Here is a 24,363-nt window from a genome sequence, read left to right on the forward strand (position 1 = left end):
GGTGTGGAAGCGATCGCTATATTTATTTAGTTTTTTGAATCCCGCGCCATGAAAATGAGTGACTTCTGGTTTCGGTCTTGCATTGAGGAGGAGGGCGCTGTGACGTGTACGGGTGAATGCGTCCTCTCCACTAAAACGCCGTACTGTTGTGTATGAGGACTAAGGATTCAGCTGATTTTGCGGATAAATACGTTTATTTTTCGCATCACGCCAGCCAAACGGCTGCAGAAAAATCTTGCTTTATGAGGGAGAGGCGTGTGCGCCTTTTTGGAGTTTCAAAAGGTTCCCATTCACCGTGGATATTGGCCAAAACAAGCCCTACTACTGTGGGACCATTGGACTTACGAGGAAGTGAGTAAACATCTTGTTTTGTATTATGTCAAATACGAATACAGCGATTACAAAGTAAACACTACAAACTTTCTTTAAATAAAGGACTGCTTACGTTTGATCATTGATAGGCATATAAAAAGCTCTCCTAATGCACGTTAGCTGCACAACAACTGCAGCCGCCCTCCTCCGGGGAACGAACTGTAAATTGCTCTCCGCCGGGCGATTTGCCGATCCGCGAAGACAAACGACAACCCAGTCATCATGTCAAATAATCCGGGCTAGTTATGTGTGATTTTCCGCTTTGAAGACTTTGAAACATCACTCGGTTCGGGTTAGCATGTCGGCTAGCTGTCACGCTTCTTGGTTTGTTTACATTCTCCGAAGCCGGGGAAGGGAAATGGCATACAGTATGTCTGATTTAGGTGTCATAGATTTATCGTTCGGGAGTTGCGACAGTAAAGGTGAAGTCGACAGTTTTGACCATTTTGGAGTAATTTTGCCATGTCGTCCTGAATAAGTGCATTTTTATTATTTCATATTCCGTTTAGCACAAGACTGTTATTTGTCATGACCATGCCATTTATTTAGCAATTGGGGAAAATACTTGGATAAAAAGAATATCCTGTAAAAATGTTGAAGCAAAGAGACAGAAACAATGACATTTTGTAGCTCTCTTTGTCGTGTTTTCCTCGTTGAGAATAGTTCCCCCTCGACGGGCTGACTGGTCCTTCTCAAGCCATTTATTTAGCTATTGGGGAAAAATACTTGGATAAAAAGAATATCCAGTAAAAATATTGGAGTAGAGAGACTGAAACAATGACATTTTGCGGCTCATCGCGTTTTCCTCATTCTGAATAATTCCCCCTCAATGGGCTGAATAGTAAAACCGATGAGCCCAGTCTCCCGCTGACGTCATCCACCTGTTGGGGACGCTAGAGCCCTATAATGGTAGGAGTGGCTAACCGGTAGATTAAAAGACACATTTCTCGTCATCTGCGCTTTGCTAAATTGTTGTATATAGTCGAATCGTCTCAAAATATGATTCTAATTCACATAATAATGCTATTTAAGACTTTTTTTCTCCTCTCGTATGCTCTTTAAGGGGGGGCCAGGAACCCCCATTGGCCGAACTAGACTAGTAGCGGTTCTTCTGAGGCAACCACGACCGTGAGTTGTGCTTGTCCATATTAGATCATGCGTGCGGTCTCAATCTAAGTGCGCTGTGTGGTGAATGACACAAGCGCAGTATGTGAAGTAAAAGCTAAATTATTATCCCATTTAAAAATGCATTGAACTAGGCATTAGAAGCTGATTCTTGTGCTCGTGATAGCTGAATTCTATCTCTACTATCGGTTCATTTAATATTTAATGGGTAATTATTGTCGAATGGTAACTTTACTATCGATACAGCGGTATCTCTCACCTGTAAAACCGGATATCCGGTCGTATCGGTTTATCGTTCTCAAGCTTACTATTTACAGTGAGATCGAGTGCAGAATCCCATTATCTTTATTCCGGTATCAGCTGAAACGGTTTGCTAATTAAGATGTTTGTCCGTTAGCGCCCTCTACCGAAATAAATATTTTAACAAAAAATATTCTTTTGTTCTGTGCGTCATTCATCACATTCCAGGAAAGAGTAAAAAGATTAATACAAAGCAACGTGTCTTTGTCTGTCCCTCACCCTTTTGACCACCAACATGCCAAAACCTTGGGCTAAAATGAGGACAGCTGTCGGACGAACGCCGAGAGCCAACGCCGCCGTGTGAATGAATGGCAGCCAATGAATTCATTCACCTCCAGCATTTACTGCCAAGACCTTCAGGTTGGACCATACAAATGGTCGGCCATGGCACTTTGGGGATAACATACAAAGCTGAGACTTGTGTCTATTGTTGCCGGCAGCAAAATTTTGAAAACTGTTATTTTCTCCTTCCATTGGGACCAGGAAATTGAACAAATTCAATCAAACACATTAAGAAGATGATTATCCATTATTGACAGATATAGATGACATTTCTCTTTAAACAGAGGTGGCTGGCATAAGTGGCGTCGTTAGGCTTATTTTAGGGGGGGCTCCAAATATTCTTGAGCCCCCCCTAAATAATTTGTTTTATTTAAAAAGAAAAAATGCTGACATATTAACTTTGAAGTTGACCGAAAGTTGGACACACCTTCTCATTCGTGCGTTTTCCTTATTTTCATGACTATTTACATTGTAATTAGTCACTGAATGTAATAAAACTATGAATGAACATGTGTGGAATTACAGTGGGGCAAATACGAATTCATTCAACTAAATGTATGTCTTCCATTTCCTAATAATTGCTCCCAAAGTTGATTTCTTTACACAAAGCGTTTTACATATTGCAGATAAAGTCTTCCCAGCCTGGTGCAGGTCTACAATTTTGTCTCTGGTGTCCTTCGACAGCTCTTTGGTCTTGGCCATAGTGGAGTTTGGAGTGTGACTGACTGAGGTTGTGGACAAGTGTCTTTTATACCGATAATGAATTAAAACAGGTGCCATTAATACAGGTAACGAGTGGAGCTTCGTTAGACCTCTTTGACAGCCAGAAATCTTGCTTGTTTGTAGGTGACCAAATACTTATTTTCCACCATGATTTGCAAATCTTTTAAAAATCAAACATGTCATTTTCAGTTTTTTTTTCCACATTCTGTCTCTCATGGTTGAGGTTTACCCATGTTGACAATTACAGGCCTCTCTGCTATTTTCAAGTGGGAGAACTTGCACAATTAGTGGTTGACTAAATACTTATTTGCCCCACTGTATGTACTTAGCAAAAAACGGTGAAATAACAAAAAAACAAAAAAAACGTAAAATATTCTAATATCTTCAAGCCTTTGCTTCGATTACTTGTTTGCACACCCTTGCCACTCTCTTGATGAGCTTCAATAAGGAGCCACCTAAAATGATTTTTGACTAAACAGGTATGCCTTTTCAGGGTTAATTAGTGGAATTTATTCCTTTATCAATGGGGTTGGGACCTTCATTTGTGTTGCACTGAATGAGGTTTGTCCAAATTTTTGGCCTGTACTGTACAGGTCCTTCTAAAAAAATAGCATATTGTGATGGAGTTCATTATTTTCTGTAATGTACTGATAAACATTAGACTTTCATATATATTAGATTCATTACACACAACTGAAGTAGTTCATGCCTTTTATTGTTTTAATATTGTTTATTTTGGCAAAAAAGTCAAGAAAAACAAAAAATCCCTATGTAAATTTTTTTTTTAGCATATCATGAAAAGGTACTCGAAAGAAGCAACTAACCTAATCATCTGAATCAACGAATTAACTCAAAACCCCTGCGAAAGATTCCTGAGGCCTTTAAAAACTCCAAGCCTGGTTCATTACTCAAAACCGCAATCATGGGCAAGACTGCCGACCTGACTGCTGTCCAGAAGGCAATCATTGACACCCTCAAGCAAGAGGCTAAGACACAGAAATAAATTTCTGAGTGAATAGGCTGCTCCCAGAGTGCTGTATCAAGGCACCTCAGTGGGAAGTCTGTGGGAAGGAAAAAATGTGGCAGGAAACGCTGCACAACCAGAAGAGGTGACCGCAACCTGAGAAAGACTGTGGAGAAGGGACGAATCCAGACCCTGGGGGACCTACAGAAACAGTGTACTGAGTATGGAGTAGAAACATCCAGAGCCACCGTGCACAGTCCTGTGCCGGAAATGGGCTACACATGCCACATTCCCCAGTTCAAACCACTTTTGAACCTGAAACAGCGGCAGAAGCGCTTGACCTGGGCTACAGAGAAGCAGCACTGGACTGTTGCTCAGTGGTCCAAAGTACTTTTTTCAGATGAAAGCAAATTTTGCATGTCATTCGGAAATCAAGGTGCCAGAGTTTGGAGGAAGACTGGGGAGAAGGAAATGCAAAAATGCCTGAAGTACAGTGTCAAGTACCTGCAGTCAGTGATGGTCTGGTGTGCCATGTCAGCTGCTGGTGTTGGTCTACTGTGTTTTATCAAGGGCTGGGTCAATGCAGCTAGCTATCAGGAGATTTTGGAGCACTTCATGCTTCCATACATATTACCCTCATACTATCATCACTCCACTGGCTTCCAGTCCATTTTAGAATTGATTTCAAACTTTCACTGTTTGTTTTTAATTCTATTAATGGCCAGGCCCCAATCTTATTTATCGGAAATTTTAACTTTCCGTAACTCTGGGAGGACTTTTCGCTCGACCGGCCAGCTTCTTTTAGATGTTCCGAGGTCGAAACAAACAGTGGGGAGACCGATCCTTTGCGGTTGCTGCCCCCAGGCTGTGGAATAGCATTCCCCCCCGAAATCCGCACCATCAGGGATCTAGGTCTTTTTAAGTGTCGGTTAAAAACACACCTTTTCAGACTCACCTTTTACACAGTTTAGGATAGCCTGGTTTTATTTGCTTAAGGGTTTTTTAATGTCTTTGGATTTTATCGGTTTGTTTTATTTGCTGGACTTTTATCGCGAAGCGGTCTTTGTTTTATTATTTATTTTTATTTTTTTTAATGTCAATGTATAATATTTTCCTGCCTTTTATTTATCTTGAGCCATGTTTTGTTGTAAAGCACTTTGAGGGCCTTTCGGGTTGTGTAAAGGGCTATATAAATAAATTTGATTGATTGATTGAGACGAAGATTTTTTTTTTCAGCATGACCTGGCACCTGCTCACAGTGCCAAAACCACTGTAAATGGTTTACTGAACATGGCATTACTGTGCTCAATTGGCCTGCCAACTCTCCTGACCTGAACCCCATAGAGAATCTGTGGGATATTGTGAGAGGAAGTTGAAAGACACCAGATCCAACACTGTGGATGAGCTCAAGGCCGCTATCGATGCATCCTGGGCCTCCATAATACCTCAGCAGTGCCACAGGCACTCATCCAATCCATTTTATTTGGAGAGACTGGCAGTGAATAAGCTATCACTATTCAAATATAAATTGTATACTTTTTGCGACATGTTTTGTTTGGTGGCTTTTACTGTCCTAAACAATGTTACTGAGTTTTTTTTTGTGCATGAAATCAAAACTTTTTAAATGCAACATTCCGGTGTTTTTTTTTTTTTTTAAATAAATGATTTACTATATACTTTGGGTGACATTTTTGTTTGGTGGTAAAATATGTCTTAGTTGAACAAATGTGGCTTTTACTGTAATCCATGTTTAGATTTTTTTTTTTAAATGAAATATTTACATTTGGGGCTTTTTTTAGGCAATTTTCCAAACATTACAAATGCAATGTTAGTTTCTTTGGTTAAAATAATGTTTTAAAATCATATCAAGATTTTTTTACCTTGCAAAATGTTATATTTTCTATAGACTTATGACTTTTTTTTTTTTTAAATATGCCTGGGAATTAAGTTGCTTCTAATATCATGAATTTGAAGAGGCTAATAACTACAATTCCATTCATGATCCCCCCCCCCCCCAATACATTAATATTATATTAATGGATTATATTACTCTTCTCTTTCATTCATAACTAAGTACCCACATTCACAAGTGAGCAACATGATGAAACCAGCAAGTAATAACAACACCAAATAAAAAGAAAAAAAAAACTGAAAAACAGCGGGCAGATTGTTATAAAATTTTTATTTGGAAATAAAACATCATAGCCATTTTACACATGATGTGAGCCATCTATTTTTACAAACCGAGAAAAGAGGGTAAGGGGAAAAAAAACACAGTTCTGCCACTGTAACGTATCTGGTCAAATATTCACCCATGTGAAGCTACAGCCTGCAAACAGGAGACATGAGATTATAGTAGTGTTGTTAAGTCTCACAAGTGGTACATGATACACTGGAGCATTAATAGCGCGACAAAACAAAGGACAAACTCACACGGTTCAGCAGGACCAAATTGTGGTACAGTAACAGTGACTCGAATGTCTCCAAACAATCACTGGATAGCTCCTCAATGCAGTGTACACGGATACAGTGAGTTGTTCCGTTCGAAACAAAAGTGTGTCCAAATGAGGCTGAGGTAGCAAGGCAATCATGGCTTTCCTCTTGATTGGTCATTTTGAACCCAAAAGATTCCCCCTCCTCCCAAAAATAAAACAAACCGAAAAAAAAACCTACATTGTCTGATGAGTGTCATAGTCAAAATGTCTTATTGTACACTCACCTGCCTCCCACACGTGGAATGGCAAACTGTATAGGCACAAACACAGTTTTAATGAAGTCTCAGTGTATCGCTCTTAAGCTTGAGTGTTAGGGAAACACTGAAAATACAAGGGAAAAAAATCGGAGGAATTTACAAGGAGACGTTACGAATAAATAAATTCCAAGTTGTTTTTCATTGACTTCCCATTTTCCATGAACCTATTTTGTTATATTAGGAATTTTTTAGGATAAAACACAGAATTTTCCACTTACCATTAAAACATTTCGTCTGTTTTTATGAAATTAAAATGTATTTTACGTCATAATCTGATTTTTTTCCGTTTCATTTCATTTTTTTTTTTTTTTAAAGTAAAATTAAAGAATTTTAATACAGCATTTTCGCCTTTCCTTTGTACTATAAATTATTGCAAAAAACTTTTTTTTTTTTTTTTAATTTTGTTTTATTATTGTAACACAATCATTTCTCCCATGTTCTTCAGTATGACCCGAATACCCCTTTTGTACTTTAAAGGTTACTGCAAAAAAACTCCATTTTCCAATAGGCAAGTCTGTGTATTCTCCCATAATTGGGCTTGAAATCTGAATTTGTCAGTGTTGGAGGACAAAGCAGTGGCATGACAACGGAAAAGTAACAGACTGATTCCCAGTGAACCAAAGCAATACCAAAAGCAGCCCAGAACAAGACCATCATTAAAAAATAGGGGGTATATTTTACAAAGCTCGGGGGTCCATACTAATGTACAGTTGGTGACGTTGTACACTTTGCATAGTAGACGACGACAAAGGTGGATGAAGTGGTTTAGTTGCCGGGTCCGGGGGCTTCTTTGGGATCACCGGTCATGTAATGTGGTCACATCACCTGAAACACAACACGAATCACATCAAATCATTTGCTAACAACCAGTGTTGTTTTCGTCAACTAAGACGACAATGAAAATATTTTGTCGACGAACACTTTTTTCATGACGATGACAAAACCATAACGAGCTAAAAACGTGATTTGGGAGACTAAAATGTAACGAGATGAATGCCAGTTTTTGTCTGACAAGAACAGACAAAAATGCGCAATAATTTCCGTCACATGTTCACAATGGCTGGCATTTTCATGTGTAGTTAGCATGCATCGTAGCAGTGTCTGCTTGTGCCACTCTTGTGATGTGCTGCGCGCCCACCCCCCTTCCCGATTTACCAGTGTGATGTCTCCAGTCTCCATGAAAGCTTGTTTTCTTGGCGAGAGAGAATATGCAATGTTGCTTTAGTCTTTTAAGGTCTGTGCTGAGTGATCATCACACACTAAATCTAACTTGCAGCGTTAGCATAGCATTTGTGTTAGCAATAGGCTAATGCTTACGGCGAGTGCCCTCTTAAACTCTCGGACAACTTTTTTAAATACAGTGCGTGGCATCCAGTTTCGTATAAATTATTGAAAATAATGTCCTGTTTTCCTGTTGAGTGTGTATAATCACCATGTTGGCGTTGCCCTTGTGGATGCTACATTATGTGCTCGTCTTTCAATGTTAATTCAAAATACAGTAGTTGGAACACTATTTTTGAGCATTAAAAACATTTTTACAGACGAAAGCATTTTTAGTAAACGTCAACTAAAACTAGATGAAGGTAATCTTGAGTTTTTTATCAACAAAAACTAGATGAAGACAAACACATTTTGAGATGACTAAAATATGACTAAGACTAATATGTATGGTTCTCCAAAAGACTAAGACAAAAATTAAAAGGGCTGCCAAAAACAACACTGGTAACAACAAAAATAACATCAGGTCATTTGGGGACACGACGTAGCGTGGCGCGATGTAACGTAACACAGCTTGACGTAACATAACGTAATGTAGCGTAGCACAACAGTTTAAGCGACGTCGTAACGTAACATGGTGTGATGTAGCGTGCGATGTGACGTAATAACATAAAACAGCATAGCGTAACCAGTGTTGTTAATAACGGCATTAGACTATAACGGCGTTACTAACGGCGTTATTTTTTCAGTAATGAGGAATCTAATTAATTACTTTTCTCATCTTGGCAACGCCGTTACCGCTACTGAGGCGGGGAAAGGCGTGCGTTACTATGCGTTATTAAGTTGGTTGAATATAACAAGTCTGAGAGAGACGGACTCACGGAGACGAGAGAGCAGAGCAATAGTGGGGAAGACGCCGTTGCACACGCGATGCTAGGTGGCTCCAATAATACCTGACTGTAGATATCACATATTATAGAACTAGATGCAATTGACAGATACGGCTGCATTGGCAACATGTTTTAAGGACTACATGCGTTAGTAAACAGCCGCCATCTTAAAGCAGTAGACCTCTCAGGAAGGCTCTGATGTAGAGATCCTTCCTAGCGAACCTAAGTAACTTTTATTTATTTATTTATTTTTAATCTAAAATGCTCCTAAATTGGCAAAATCTTGACTTAAATCTATCTTTAAATAATGAAACGGTTTTAAAACTTATACATGTTGAAAGTAGACAGAAGGGAACTAATGCAATAACAGGAGCAATTTTAACAACTTTAACGGTTGATTCACAACTTTAAATGACTTCCACATATAACAAAGGTTAAAATCTAGTTATCGCAATACCCTTGTGTCTAGTTAAGTGGAGCGTAAAGAATTGGGCTAGGGCCAATTGTCCCCAAAACCCTTTAAACTTCACATTGTGTGACCTGTTTTTTTTTTTTTTTTTTAAGAAAAAAAAAAACATGAAAATTATCACTAGTTACTTTGCCAAATAACTAATTACTCTTACATTCAGGTAACTGAGTTACTAACGCAATTACTTTTTGGGAGAAGTCATTTGTAACTGTAATTAATTACTTTTTTAAAGTAAAATTAACAACACTGAGCGTAACGTAACATGGTGTGTCGTAGCGTGATGTGACGCAACACAAAACAGCATAGCATAATGTAACGTCACGTAACGTAACATGGCATGATGTAGCATGAAATTGTGTGATGTGATGTAACTAGACATGTGCCGATCACCGGTTTCGAGGTATACCGTCGTATGAAAAAAGGTTTCAAAACTGCAACATTTTTCAGTCATACTTTATGGTATTGCTATTTTTTATGTCCAAAAATGCATGGAGAAAAGGCTCAACCCTCCCCCACCGGTTGTTGCTAAGTGTTAGTGAGTCAGGTGTGTTACACAATGGCTGGAGGAAGTGAAACTCCTGAACTTTTTTCCCCTGTTGAAGAAAACGAAATCGCTGGAATGGGAATACTTCCGCTACAGAAAAGTTACAGACAGCAGCGGCTTAGAGGAGGAGGGCCAACCGACATGTAAAACATGTTTGCTGAGGGTGGCTGCCGAGTAGGCAGTACCTCCAATATGATTTCACATTTACACAAAATTAAAGGTTAGTAAACACTGTCATTAACAGTTCCCACCAGCTACGAGAGTTAACTCCAGTGTGTTTAGTGTGTCTAGCGGTGGTGAAACATGGTGTTTTTTTTTCTCTCTGGCAACTGTCTGTGTTGAGAAAGAGTGTGTATAATGTAAAGATGATATGAGTCGCACGTGCTTTTTATGGAAAATAATCTAATTATTTTCGTTCTGATGGGTATATTGGTGAGCTGTTGCTGTAGGTTTAGGCTCACCTAAAGGACTGCATTTAATTTTATTTAGAATATTTAGTTTTTTTCATGTTAACTTAACATTATTCTTATGTTCCAATTTGTTTTGAAATATAAAAATCCGTGTTCTATGGAAAAAAGTTTTGTTTTTGTTTTTTTTTTTAACTCAAATATCTCAAAGTAACACATTTAAGAGCTGTAATTGCAATACAGTGATACCGTGAAACATTGATATTTTGGCTTAAGGTTATCATTAGGGATGTCCCGATCGATCGGGTTCAATCACGTCATTTTCAAAATTTTGGAATTGGCAAAAAAATATCGGCCATGCCTTTTTTTAAATATATAAATATTTTTTAATTAAATCGTTTTCTAATTGTATTTAATGTTACAGACATAATATGTTACACTCATCCAGAGTCTTTAGTTTAGGCTTAAGTAGGGTTATCAGATTTATCCCAATAACGGTGGTAATTAATTTTTAAAAAAATGTATCACGTTAAAATATTTAACGCAATTAATGCATGCGCTGCACGACCCACTCACGCATTGTCGCGCTCAATCTGTAATGGCGCCGTTTTACCTATATAGAGAGATAAAAGGCAGTGTAAAATGAGTAGAGTGAATTCTGGCAGCCTTTGGAGCCTTTTTTTAATTGGCTAAAGCCTTACAATCCCTCTCCCTACGATTAGAAATATCATGGGAAGCAATGTAGCAATTGATATTTTTCTTAACACGTTATTTCCCAACACAGAGAAGATATATCAATTGGTAACACTACGCACAGTCATGGTTCCACTTCCCATCATGCATTTGGGCATGGCCAAAGTATCATTTACTGCAAGCTCAACAAATACACTAGATGGCAATATTTGGTCACAATATACAAAGTCACAAGTCTTTCTATCCGTGGATCCCTCTCACAGAAAGAATGTTAATAATGTAAATGCCATCTTGAGGATTTATTGTCATAATAAACAAATACAGTACTTATGTACTGTATGTTGAATGTATATATTCGTCTGAGTTTTATTCATTTTTTTCTTAATGCATTGCCAAAATGTATATGATCGGGAAAAATTATCAGGAATGATTGGAATTGAATCGGGAGCAAAAAAAAGCAATTGGATCGGGAAATATCGGGATCGGCAGATACTCAAACTAAAACAATCGGGATCGGATCGGGACCAAAAAAAACATGATCAGAACAACCCTAGTTATCGTACCGGCACATGCCTAAATGTAACATAACATAAAACAGTGTAGCGTAATGTGACTTGACATAACATAAAACAGCGTAGCGTAGCATAACGTTGCGTTATGTAAAATGGCGTGATGTAGCGTGACGTCACATATAACATAAAACAGCAAAGCGCAACCTAACGTCGCGTAATATAACGTGCTGTGATGCAGTGTGATGTGACGTAACGTAACATATAACACCATAAAATCAGCATAGCCTAGCGTCACGTTACGCGGTGTGATGTAGCGTGACGTGTGGTGGTGAGAACTGACACCAAGGAATGAAAAGTTAGTTTTAATAACTTTGAATGTGGTTTTAGTGGTAGAAGTACATTTATTTTAAACTACTTTCACCTACGGTGGCTGGAGCATAGCTCCCAAAAGTCACATTTTCTTGTCTATTCACTTCCTGTGGACGGTGTCGATTATATTCAACCCCTTTTGATTGAATTTGAAGTCACCATGAGCGACGTCTGACTGTTTCAGATAATGAAATATGTAATGAACAAGAAGTCGCGTAATAAAACACAGTAGTTCGACTGGCCTGCTGCTAGTTCAAATGGAACCACATGGAGGATAAAATAAAATATGAACTCCAACCCCCTTTTTTCTTTTTTCAAATCCACATCTAAGTGCATGGTGTGGAAGACTATCGTGTGAAGTGCAGTCGTCCTTAGGGATTGAGTTTGAAAATGATTCACGGGAGGAAAATAATTGCAATGGAAACACCTCATCGGCATCACCTCTGGCCCCCCAAAAGAACAAACAATGGAAACCTGGAGGTGCACCAACAGGCCGTCCCGTGGGACCCATTAGTCATCCTGGACCACTAATGTTGGGATGTTAAAAGAAGACATCCTGGGGGGGACTAGAATAACCTCTAAAATATGGGGTTAACGTTTAATAGGTGTCCCCACCACAATATTCGAGCTATCCCACTGCTATTATACAGTACTCATAGTATATATCATCATACTAATATAAAGCAATTTGCCCACATTTGTTCTATTTTACCTGCGGTCTGGACGAAAGGCTTGTTGAGGCTGTTGGAGACAAAGCAAAAATAATTTATAACACACAATTAAAAGCAAAAAAAAAAAAACAACTTTGAAAATGCTGTCAATGGCACCGAAACACTGAATACAATTTTCATTTGTAGTTTTACAGCAGCAATATGTTTTTAGTGTTTGCCATCATCCATTAGGAGAGTTTAGAGGCTGATCATAAAGCAGCTTTTTTCGACAGTTTCAATTAATTGCGGCCCCGTTACGCACTTATAGAGTGCAGCAAAATGAACGCTCAGATTGTTGACGACAGTGTAATCTTTCTGTGACTGGGTTTGTAATTCAATTTACTCATATCTCAAAATAATGAGTGAGACGCAAGTTGCTGGGCAGATTTCAGTGCATTTTGATGAGAAGCATTGATTTGATGGATGGGTGAATTACGTGACGACAATTAAGATACGAGCTGGACTAGAGAAGAAATTTTACTCATAAATTAAGGCACCATTAAAAAGTTAACTTTAAATATGATTTTTTAAATTTTAAATTTGATTTTATTAACTCAGTTGCTGCATTGACGCCGCGAGACATCCAATCTAGGGTGTTTCGAGACAATGTCATGTTGACGTTGTGCATGTAATGCAGTAATATCTTTATAGTTTAGTCCAAGATTGAAATAAAACTCAAGTAAATCCTGGATTATAATTTTTAGCATGCCAAAACCGCTGGTGTCTGATGCGCTCCTGCAGTCTGTGGCCTATAAAAGGGAACTTTCTACAAGTCTATGCTAAGTATGTTGTGCGCACCAAAAACTATCTAGTGCGCACCAGAAACTATGTGGTGCACACCAGATAGTATCTAGTGCACACAACATAGTATCTAGCGCGCACCACATAGCTTCTGGTGCGCTCCAGATATTTTCTAGTGTGCACCACATACTATCTGGTGCACACCAAATAGTATCTAGTGCGCACCACATAGTATTTGGTGCGCACAAGATTGTTTCTGGAGCCCAACAGATAGTTTCTGGTGCGCCACAGAGATTTTCTAGTGCGCACGACATACTATCAGGTGCACACCAGATACTTTTTAGTGCGCACCACATAGTTTCTGGTGCATTCCAAATAGTTTATAGTGCGCACCACATAGTATTTGGTGCGCACCAGATATTTTGTAGTGTGCACCACATAATATCAGGTGCACACTTGATAGTTTTTAGTGCGCACCACATATCATCTGGTGCACACTAAATATTATCTAGTGTGCACCAGATAATGTCTGGTGCACACCAGATAGTTTCTACTGTGCACGGCATACTATCTGGTGCACACCAGATTGTTTCTGTGCCCACCAAATAGTTTCTGGTGTGCCCCAGATATTTTCTAGTGCGTACCACATACTATCAGGTGCACACCAGATCGTTTTTAGAGCGCACCATAGTTTCTGGTGTGCCCCAGATATTTTCTAGTGTGCACCACATACTATCAGGTGCACACTAAATAGTATCTAGTGCGCACAGCATACTATCTGGTGCACACCAGATATTATCTAGTGCGCACCACATAGTATTTGGTGCGCACCAGATTGTTTCTGGAGCCCACCAGACAGTTTCTGGTGCGCCACCAAGATTTTCTAGTGCGCACGACATACTATCAGGTGCACACCAGATACTTTTTAGTGCGCACCACATAGTTTCTGGTGCATGCCAGATACTTTATAATGCGCACCACATATTATTTGGTGCTCACCAGATTGTCTCTGGTGCTCACCAGATAGTTTCTGGTGCGCACCAGATATTTTGTAGTGTGCACCACATACTATCAGGTGCACACTTGATAGTTTTTAGTGCGCACCATATACTATGTGGTGAACATGAAATATTATCTAGTGCGCACCAGATAATGTCTGGTGCAAACCAGATAGTTTCTACTGCGCACCGCATACTATCTGGTGCACACCAGATATTATCTAGCGCACACCACATAGTATTTGGTGCGCATCAGATTGTTTCTGGTGCCCACCAAATAGTTTCTGGTGTGCCCCAGATATTTTCTAGTGCGTACCACATACTATAGGTGCACACCAGATCGTTTTTAGTGCGCACCACAGTTTCTGGTGCGTGCCAGATAGTTTATAGTGCGCACCACATAGTATTTGGTGCGCATCAGATTGTTTCTGGTGCCCACCAAATAGTTTCTGGTGTGCCCCAGATATTTTCTGGTGCGCACCACATACTATCAGGTGCACACCAAATAGTATCTAGTGTGCACCAGATATTTTCTAGTACGCACAGCATACTATCTGGTGCACACCAAATATTATCTAGTGCGCACCACATAGTATTTGTTGCGCACCAGATTGTTTCTGGAGCCCACCAGACAGTTTCTGGTGCGCCACAGAGATTTTCTAGTGCGCACGACATACTATCAGGTGCACCCCAGATACTTTTTAGTGTGCACCACATAGTTTCTGGTGCATGCCAGATAGCTTATAGTGCGCACCACATAGTATTTGGTGCTCACCAGATAGTTTCTGGTGCGCACCAGATATTTTCTAGTGCGTACCACATACTATAGGTGCACACCAGCTCGTTTTTAGTGCGCACCACATAGTTTCTGGTGCGCACCAGATAGTTTATAGTGCGCACCACAAAGTATTTGGTCCGCATCAGATTGTTTCTGGTGGCCACCAAATAGTTTCTGGTGTGCCCCAGATATTTTCTAGAGCGCACCACATACTATCAGGTGCACACCAAATAGTATCTAGTACGCACCAGATTTTTTCTAGTGCGTACTGTATACTATCTGGTGCGCATGAGATTCCTTAAATCTATTTTATGTCTGTCAGTGTCCCTTTAGAGGCTCCGTAAAAAACGGTCAGTGTATTTTTTTTATTCTTTCTTAAATATATTTTTGATTCTCTAATTTTCATTAATTCATTAATTTTCGTTCAATTTGTTGCTTGTTGGCAGTAAATGATCATATTCAAATAAATAGGACGTCCATAGTTAACGAGTGAAAAAAAAAAAAAAAAAAACATTAAAAAAAGACGCATGACTGCCTCCAACAAATTTCGGACAAGCCCGCCTAGTTGTTTGTCTCTCCCGCATAAATCTGCAGATTGTGAACTGTTAAACACGCACGACAGGTGCTGACCAGCAGTCTTGCGGGGGATGATGGATCGACGCAAGCTCGCAAGGGAGAAAGACGAGGAGGAGGATTTTTTGGGGAAAACTTACGACTGCATGCAGGGAAGGAGTTGTTAATCTGCTCCATGACATCAGCCAGATCAGAGCTGCTATTGTGCGGGTCCAGCAGCTCATCTGAACACACGCACACACACACACTTGCTTAGAGTTGGATTTCGTTTTAAATCTTGGGGGAAGAAAAGAAGTGCTATGCACGCGCTTGAAGGTGTTGCCGCTGAGCGTTTCACCTGAGTTCTCCGTAAGTGGTTCTCCATCTTGCGCGGCGGGAGAAGAAAGTCCATTTAGCCTCAAGTCCACCGCTGGCTGCAAGGAGCAAACAACACACAACCAAGATTAATTTAGCCAGTGAGAGGCAATCAAATGGGCCTTTGCAACAAATTGGGAGGTTTACTTTTGAAGGACCCCCCCGGAAATGGCGAAATTGATCCTTAAGGAGCCACTCCAATATAACTTTTTTGGGATATTTTGTTTTGTGACTTTTTGAAGAACTCATGAACATGCTCACCATGAGGAATGCCACTGCTCGGAATGCCTTGAGATATAAGTTCAAATTGGGTTGTAATAAAATACATTTTTAGAAAAGGCAAGGCAAATTTGACCAAAATAAATGGTCTCGACCCTAAATTGGCAGGTTTCAAACTCGCAGCCAGGGTGCCGGATCAGGACCGCCAAATCATTTATTGTGGCCCGTAAAAGTAACCAATATGCGTTGACTTCGTGTTAACTTCATGTTTACGTATGCTCGCTAAAATGAAATTAATATAGAATTTTGGCAGTCTATAATTTAGAGAATATTTAACCTTACCCTCCTTTATTGACATTTAAAATGAGTAATTTATTAAACCCAAAATAAAAACAAATATTTTCTTAAATAAAAATGGTAATTATTGTTGTTATTCTCTTTTGGGTTTTTAGTTAAAAAATATAAAAACTTCTAAAAAAATAAATAAAATAAAAATAAAAAATTATAAAATAAAATTACATATAAAAATAAATACAAAAACAATTGTGTCGTTCTCACTCTCCGAAGAATATTTGTTTTGCCTTTTCAATATTTAAAATAATGTTTTTTTTAAAAAAAATTAAAACGGAATGTTTATATTATTATCCTTTTTTTTTAACTTGAAAAATGTAACTAAATGATAAATAAATCCCCAAAAATGTGCTATTAAGAGGCAGAAAAAAACTGGTTTTGGACAATTTTGAATGCAATTTTAGTTGTCGATTAACCGTGGCAGACCTTGTTCAATGGCAGCCAATGAGCTAAATACAGGGTGATTAAAAAAAAACTTTTTAACTATCCATTAAAACCAAGACTGATGGAAGAAAAAATATTACATTTAAAGAAATTGAAATCATAAAACATGCCATACAAGAAACAATAATGGAATCTTAATTTTTGAAAAATGACATTATTTAAATGGCGTCCTAATTACGCATGCATTCTGGAAATGTGCTGGTGATATTCCTCATCGATTCCTTAACCGAGTTGCGACACTGTGATTTTCATCCTGAATTCACCACGGTTACTAAAATTGTTTACTTGGTCAAGGTCTCGAAGTGCTGCCAAAAATTTGTTTTTTCAAAATTGGTCAACAGCAGATTTCAAGAATTTATTCATGCAGGAGGACGACATTTAAAGGATGTCATTTTTAAATGAAAATTCCATAATTGTTTCTTAAATGGCATATTTTGAAGTTTCAATTACTATGAATCAAATAATTTTCTTCCATCACTCTTAGTTTGATTGGATTGTTAAAATGTTCCTGTTTTTTTAGGGGGTTACCCTCAGTGCTTAATTTGTAAATCATAAGTTGCCGGATTGCAAAATACATATGACAGCGCAGGGATGACGAGACGGGCACAAGTCCCAGAAAATAAGCAGAAAATGGTGCTGAAAAAAACACGCAAATGCCCACTTGCCATGCTGTGGGACTTACCAGTCTCAATTTCAGATAATATCTATGGTATAAATGTTATGACAACAATTTACGATTATTTAGGCTATATTTTGCACAGCACGGGCAATTGCCCACATAACCACAGGTGGGACTTACAGTAGACAGTCAGCAATTAGTTTCTTAACAGGTCTAACTTGTAAAACAAAAACAAAAAAATCAGCGCTTACAATAAATAACACAAACCCATTCTTTTGTGAGTTTCATTCCCCCATCTTCTCTGGGCCTTAAAAATTGTGCAGCCCAAACCCGAATTTCCCATAGGGTATTGGGCTGTTGCTCCCGCTGTTGGTGGTTCACCTGGCTGTAGCTGGCCCCCCACTCGGGGTAGCGCTGAAACTGACCAGCTGCTGCCACGGTAGCAGCCTCCTGCCCCGGCTTGGCTGACTGTCCGTGAACCTGGCTAACTGCTGCGGCGCTAGCCTCTTGCTGCACCAGTTAGCATGATCGCTGCAGCTGCCCTCATTGCCGGTTGTTGCTTTTCTGACTCGTTTTGAACCATCTTGAATGCAACTGTTAATGCAACTGTCTTTTTGGCATGTTGAAATACCGTTCGATCCTGGTTACTTTCAAATGACGTTACATTTTTACAAACAACATTGTTACCGGCATCCCCAAGGGTCCGCTGTCCCGTTTCAGTGTGACCGGCATTGCCAATTTGGCTTAGAAGAAGAAGTGGCCGAGCATAAGGGGGAGAGATAAGGAGCGAAAAGGAGAGTTGCGCAGGAGTGCGGTGTTGACTGGCTGACCGTCCCCCGCTGTTTTTTGTTTAGTTAATGAAAGTCGCAATGCAACAGCCATCCGAGGCGTCTCTATATTTTTATACACTACACCACCGCCCCGAAGGAAGAACCATACGAAGGAGCGACGACGAACGAGCCACGGAAATCGCCGGTCCACATATTATTATCATTTTCTATGCACGAGAGGTGCCGGATCTACCCAAATAAGTCCCGGAACACAGGGAGGCCGAAATCAAGAGGTGCCGAATCTTGTTCCGGCAGGATCCGGCACAAATTAACCCCTGGCTACCCTGTATTTTAATGGGGTGGCTGACACAAACCCTCTGAAGAAATAATGTGGCCTGCGACATAGACACGTTTGACACCCCTATTATACACTTTTTTGTCACCTAAGGGAAACTGGCCTTGTAATAAAAATGACATCATTAGAAAACACGCGACTGCTGAAGCAATGATAATATTCACTCTTTTATGGCTGGCACCGACAAACAATAAGAGCCGAGTGTGTCATCAGAATGACTGTGGCCAGCTTTCCAGATGGCGCAAACAAGCAATTTATAGCCGGTGACATTTAGAGCAGCATCCCAGGCTCCCTTTAGCACTCAAAGCCGAATCAATGTAGCCAATATCCTCTCTTCTTCTACTTTTTCATCATCTGTTGCTGCCCGCGGCGCTAACGTGTTCAAAACAGGCCCACAACTGCGGTCTTGTCTCGCATTAGCTACGGTCAAAGCTCGCTCAGATTAGACCGCAGGACTGAGAAATTAATAATAAATTAGCTTCTGTTATGGTCCTCTTATGTGAGCGAACTGGCCGCAAAATATAATGCTCACTTTTGATTGACATGGTAAATGGTATCTGTTCCAGGAGGGTGTTCAGCCTATAAATTGTTAGGATTTTGAAATTAATTTAGGAAGTCAAGGGAAATCCCAATAATCCCTTGCAAGTAACTAAATAGCAACAATGTCCGTTATAGCGTAAAAGAACAGATTGTTCAATTAATACCCTTCTTAGACTGTCAATCGAGAATTTTACATTCGTGACGGCTGAATTTTGGTGAGCAGGTGCACCTAATGAGGTGTTACTAGAAGTTGAATTTCCATGAAGCGAAACATTGAGTGATTATCCATGGATCTGCTTCCAGCACTCACATTTCACGTCTCTGCTTTGTTGGGGCGATGGCTCGCACGTCGCTTGCCACCAAAAATAAAAAATCTGAGGCCATATCTACAGTTACCTGTTTTTTTTTTAAAAACCGAAGATCCTGCCCTAATACATCAAGAATAAATAACTACGTCTACACCAACATGTTCGTAGAAAAAAAAAGCATCCACAGCCAACTGCATTCATTCGTTTTTAAATACACCCATAACAATGCGTGAAAAATAATTGTCCATAAAACCCCCATCCTTTGCATGTGTTTTTCAATATGAAGCACTGCAAGTTTTAAAAAAATGGAAGCAGAAAGCATTTACAGGTATCCATTTTTGCTCCAAAAATAAACAGTGGTCTCATGTGAGACGTACAAACAAAGTTTGTCGTAGTCTGTGACATTTTCCCAGTTAAATCTTCGGTTATCAGTGTCCACGTGATGGCGTTACAAACGCAGAATTCGCACATCGTTACTGTGGAGTTTTTAAAGGGATCCATGGATAGAATGACTAGTAGTTCTTAAAAGATAAATGTTATTATGAGTTAAAATGAGGGCTGTCAAACGATTACAATTTTTAATCGAGTTACTCACAGCTTAAAAATTTATTAATCGTAAATAATCGCAATTCAAACCATCTCTAAAATATGCCATATTTTTCTTTAAATTATTGTTGGAATGGAAAGATAAGACAAGACGGACATAAACATTCAACATACTGTACATAAGTACTGTATTTGTTTGTTATAACAATAAATCCACAAGATGGCATTAACATTATTAACATTCTTACTGTTAAAGGAATCCACGGATAGAAAGACTTGTAGTTCTTAAAAGATAAAGTTGCATATAAGTTATAGTAATTTTAAATCAAAAAACCCTCTTAATGTTTTAATAAAATTTGTAAAATTTTCAATCAAAAAATGAACTAATAGCTCGCCATTGTTGAGGTCCCCAAGCGGGACGTCACATGGGCTCCCTGCCGTTCTTCCACAGTGTCTTTAACTACGTAAGGTAGTAATTGAAAGGTGTCAATGGCGAGTTTTAATTCAATTAGAGATCTAGCCAAGGCAAAGTCCGAGTAAGTTTTATGTGTATTTTGCATAGCTATTTTGATTGGGAATGTCAGTTCTCTTTTCAACCAAAGGAAGGGTTGCCGAGATATTGTCTTGCTGGTCACCATCTGACAGTTTTATACTCTACAGCCTCTTTTTCGTATTCAGCTAGTTTCGCTACTGCCTTGGTTTGCTTGTTCTGCCACTCTTGTTTGAGGCAGGTGTTTGAGTGCTTTTGTGTTTGTTTTGTTACCGTATTTGCTTATTTGCCTACCACCTTAGTTTACCGTCGGGTTATTCGTTGTGATCCCTGTCGACCTGTTGTCACGGTCCCCTTTTGGTTTCCCCTCTTTTCCGCGATTGCGTGTTTTTGTTTGTATTCAATAAACCTTTTGACTGCCTCCCTTGTTGTCTGCTTTAAGGATCCAATTTTGTTTTCCGCATTCGCGGATCGAAACAGAAGACATTTGGAAGTTAATGATTGGAGAAGAACAGGAAGGTTTTGTCAAAATGATCAGTGACAAATAATCACTGTCTGATGACTATTGTTTTGCGATCTTGCAAAAATATGGTTTTCGTGATTTTTTTTTGGGGGGGGGGGTTATTATTGTGGATTTGGATGAAAAAAATCCAATTTAAAAATATATTTGCTTTTCTAGAAGGAATACTATTTCTTCTTTTTTTATTTTTTATTTTTTAATGTTTTCGCCATATTGCTAAAGTTTACCAATGACAAGCCGGTCTGGAATGTATTCCATACAATAAACATTTTATGACTATATTATTGAAATTACGACGTTCCTCTGAAAACATATTTCTGAATGATTATGACTAGAATTGTCCTATAATGACTTTTTAACCGATAACCGATATCCCGATATTACTCCAAAAATCCAATACCGATATATGTGGTTGTGGATTTAACATATTATGGCTAATTGCATTGTGATGCCCCACTGGATGCTTTAATAATGATAAATGTAACAACTCCAAGGTTTTCCAAAAAAAGTTCAGTGAAAAAATGAGAAAAACTTCAACTGGTTATGGTAAAAGTGCCTATATTTTGCCACTATTTTTAGTTTATAATTTATTATTTTTCAATCATTTATTGTTCATTTAATTTTTGCACCATGAATGCAAATTGACTGCTTACTTAAGAAATCCCAAGCATCGTAGTTTAGAGACATCTAATGGTCAATCAGCATAATTGCGTTTCTAAACTGTGAATCAACATGCATATTGGCCCAAAACCGATCATGAAAAACCCATGTCGATATAATCCGTTATCATTTAAAAATGTTTTCAGCTGATATTATTAGCTATCTGATAATATCGGATAACTATAACTGTCTTCAAAAAAGAGTTGTATCACTTTATATCAAGAGTATTTTATAGTATTCTATTTTATTGTATTCTTTTCTATTATGACCATTCTCGTACAAATAAGATTATAATTTATAATAATTTTCTATTCTATTCTATTAAAGCAGTACAATAACATTTTTTAAATGGTACAGTATGTCTATATTTTGGACTGTCACCAATTTCAGAATGATGAAGAAATTCTCCGTTGGTCAATTATGTATTAAAAGAGTCGTGCTGACCTGGTGCAGAAGTTGCCTGAGGCGATGGAGCTGCGACTCCAGCTGCTTGTTGTGGTCCTCCAGGATATGCATGCGGGCCTCCAGACGACCCTTGTGCTGCCGCAGCAGTTTGGCCTCGGCCAGCAGATCGGCCTCGTCGGGGTGGGAGGCCGACGGCGCGACCTCCGACTCCCACGGGCTTCCCGCTGGAGCCCCTCGCTGCTGCTCTTTCAGCTGCTCGTACTCCCTCTGCAGGATCCTGCGATTCAAATATTCCAATGTCACAACTGTGAGCGGACCTTTGAAAAGTGGAGGCTGCCCAATGTTACCTTTGCTCTTCCTCCAGGCGGTTGATGACCCGCTCAAGCTCACCACGCTCCTCCCTCTCCACAGCTTGTAGGATCTGCGCGGGGCTCTGCGGCTGACTACGTGGCGAAACTTCCCCTCCAAGCGTTTGGCAGTATTGAAGGATCAGCGCATGCTCATCATCCCTGCGCAACAAAACATACAAAAATATATGAAGGGATGCCCCAACCATCGGCAGAAAACTTGATATACACGAATAGTTCCACCAAAAACAGGGAGTTGTCGCAATTTTATTAAATATTTTGCAACCGAATAAACTTTCACCTCAAGCTTACTAAAGTTGTGTTTGAGCATGTTTTTGCAAAAAGACCCATCATAACAGTGCCTATAAATTTATTGGCCACCCTACCGGCCACCCCGCTTGCCAGTATATTGTTGGATTGTAGTAGTATCAGTTATGCATTTTATCTCAAATACACAGCCAGGCAAGACTGCTCGTCGCCTTCATTGTAGTTCCCCTGCCTCGGCCATGTGCCACTCCAAGATTTTAAGTGGCTCTGTTTGGACACCCCTATGAAAAATTTCTGAAGGATCCACTGCATCATAAGTATTCAGAAAACAGTTGATACAAAAGTTTGAGGATTTTTCACTAGTTTACAGATATCATTTGCAAAATACAACAACTCCAGGTGTGATGATGATCAAAATGAGGGTCAGAAAAGTGTTTATTTGGTTGTAAGTGCTAAGGCATACAGCTTTTGACCATTTTCTTATATTTCATGATCTTAAAATTCCTAAATTTCACTGAGAAAAAATGATTTCAATCTAGTACATGTGGTTGGTGTGTTGTTTTTGAAGGATGCCTGAAACTGGTCAAATTGACTTAAAAAAGAAATGGCCGGTTACAGTATGCCTTTAAAGGACAAGGGACTATTTTGGTCATTTAAAGTAATAAATAACCGCTTAAAGACCAGCCTCTGCCAGTCAAACTGAATGACGCCATCAATGGCAGCCAATGGTCATTTAATTGAATTCCCTGTAAAGGGTTAAAACTCAAAAGGCAGACGTCCTGTCTCTTATGTATTTAAGATTCGACAATGAACCTTAGGACTCTCTTCAATATCTTTCCTTTTTCTTTCAACCTGCCCTGTTCAGCTGCTTGACCTGGAGAATGGAGATCTGAGTGTCCGATGGATCTGAACAGCTTTAATGTATCACATGGGAGTACGACATACATCCATTGTGATCATTCAGCGTAGCTCGTTTTTTAGGATAAAGCAGCGAAAAGACAGAGGAAGCACAAACAACAACTCTAACTATGAATATGTTTGTGCTATCGTTAGCCAGTTGTATTTCAGGTTGACACCACGTAGGGGGCCTAAAAACCAAGGAAAGAGGGGAAAGGGGGGAGGGATGAGTGATTGGGAGGGATAAAATGTACATAAATCACGTGGTCTAGCACCCAGGATTTGTGTGAATCCCTTGTTAATGTGAGTATGTTGGCATCCTATTCTAAGCTGCCTTATCGCTAATCCTGACACCGAAATTTTCTACTTGAGTGTGTCTAATTTCACCTAGTCATGCGTGAGTCCCATCTCACATGTGATTGTCCCGCAGACAAGTGGAGATGCTGCGTGAGTGCTGCACCGAGGCCATGGTCCTTCCTCAGCCAATCGTGGGGGCGGGGGAGTGGGGGGGGGGTGCAGTGCAGCCCATTCCTCCTCCCACAGCCCAGCAAACGGGCCATAGTCACCCCCCAGGGATCCAGGGTGGTCCCCCAGGCCACCTGCGCCCCCATCAACCGGCCTTCAAGGATGGGATAAGGGGACGCACCACCACTACGGCACATTGTGGGAACCCCAACAGCCCACCAAGCCCATGGCAGGGCAGGACCCCCCGGCTGGAGCAGGCGATACCCAGCCAACCCACCGGCTGGCCCACAATGGCACGTCAATATCTTTCCAAAAACATAATTCGAAGAAGACAGTGTTAATATGACCTTTACTAGGGTACTATAATAATTCATAGCCTATATAGT

The 24,363-nt window shown here is 39.6% G+C and overlaps 1 protein-coding gene across 7 annotated transcripts in view; it reads right to left on the bottom strand.

Moving 5' to 3' along the window:
* Nucleotides 1-5,908: 5,908 nt before the first annotated feature.
* Nucleotides 5,909-24,363, bottom strand: part of utrn (utrophin) — a 327,279-nt gene continuing 308,824 nt past the window's right edge. For 5 of the 7 annotated variants that reach the window (XM_057822866.1, XM_057822869.1, XM_057822867.1 and 2 more), the window contains 6 exons: nucleotides 22,349-22,510; nucleotides 22,041-22,278; nucleotides 15,758-15,833; nucleotides 15,561-15,644; nucleotides 12,333-12,361; nucleotides 5,909-7,343 (listed from right to left, as the gene is read on the bottom strand). In XM_057822866.1, coding sequence (XP_057678849.1) covers nucleotides 7,335-7,343; nucleotides 12,333-12,361; nucleotides 15,561-15,644; nucleotides 15,758-15,833; nucleotides 22,041-22,278; nucleotides 22,349-22,510 — 598 coding nt within the window. In that variant the 3' untranslated portion in view covers nucleotides 5,909-7,334. The remainder of the gene's footprint in view (nucleotides 7,344-12,332; nucleotides 12,362-15,560; nucleotides 15,645-15,757; nucleotides 15,834-22,040; nucleotides 22,279-22,348; nucleotides 22,511-24,363) is intronic. The other 2 variants (XM_057822872.1, XM_057822873.1) reach the window with 1 other exon arrangement.

Source organism: Corythoichthys intestinalis, chromosome 19, assembly GCF_030265065.1.
Source record: "Corythoichthys intestinalis isolate RoL2023-P3 chromosome 19, ASM3026506v1, whole genome shotgun sequence".
In the NCBI taxonomy this organism is placed as follows: domain Eukaryota; kingdom Metazoa; phylum Chordata; class Actinopteri; order Syngnathiformes; family Syngnathidae; genus Corythoichthys; species Corythoichthys intestinalis.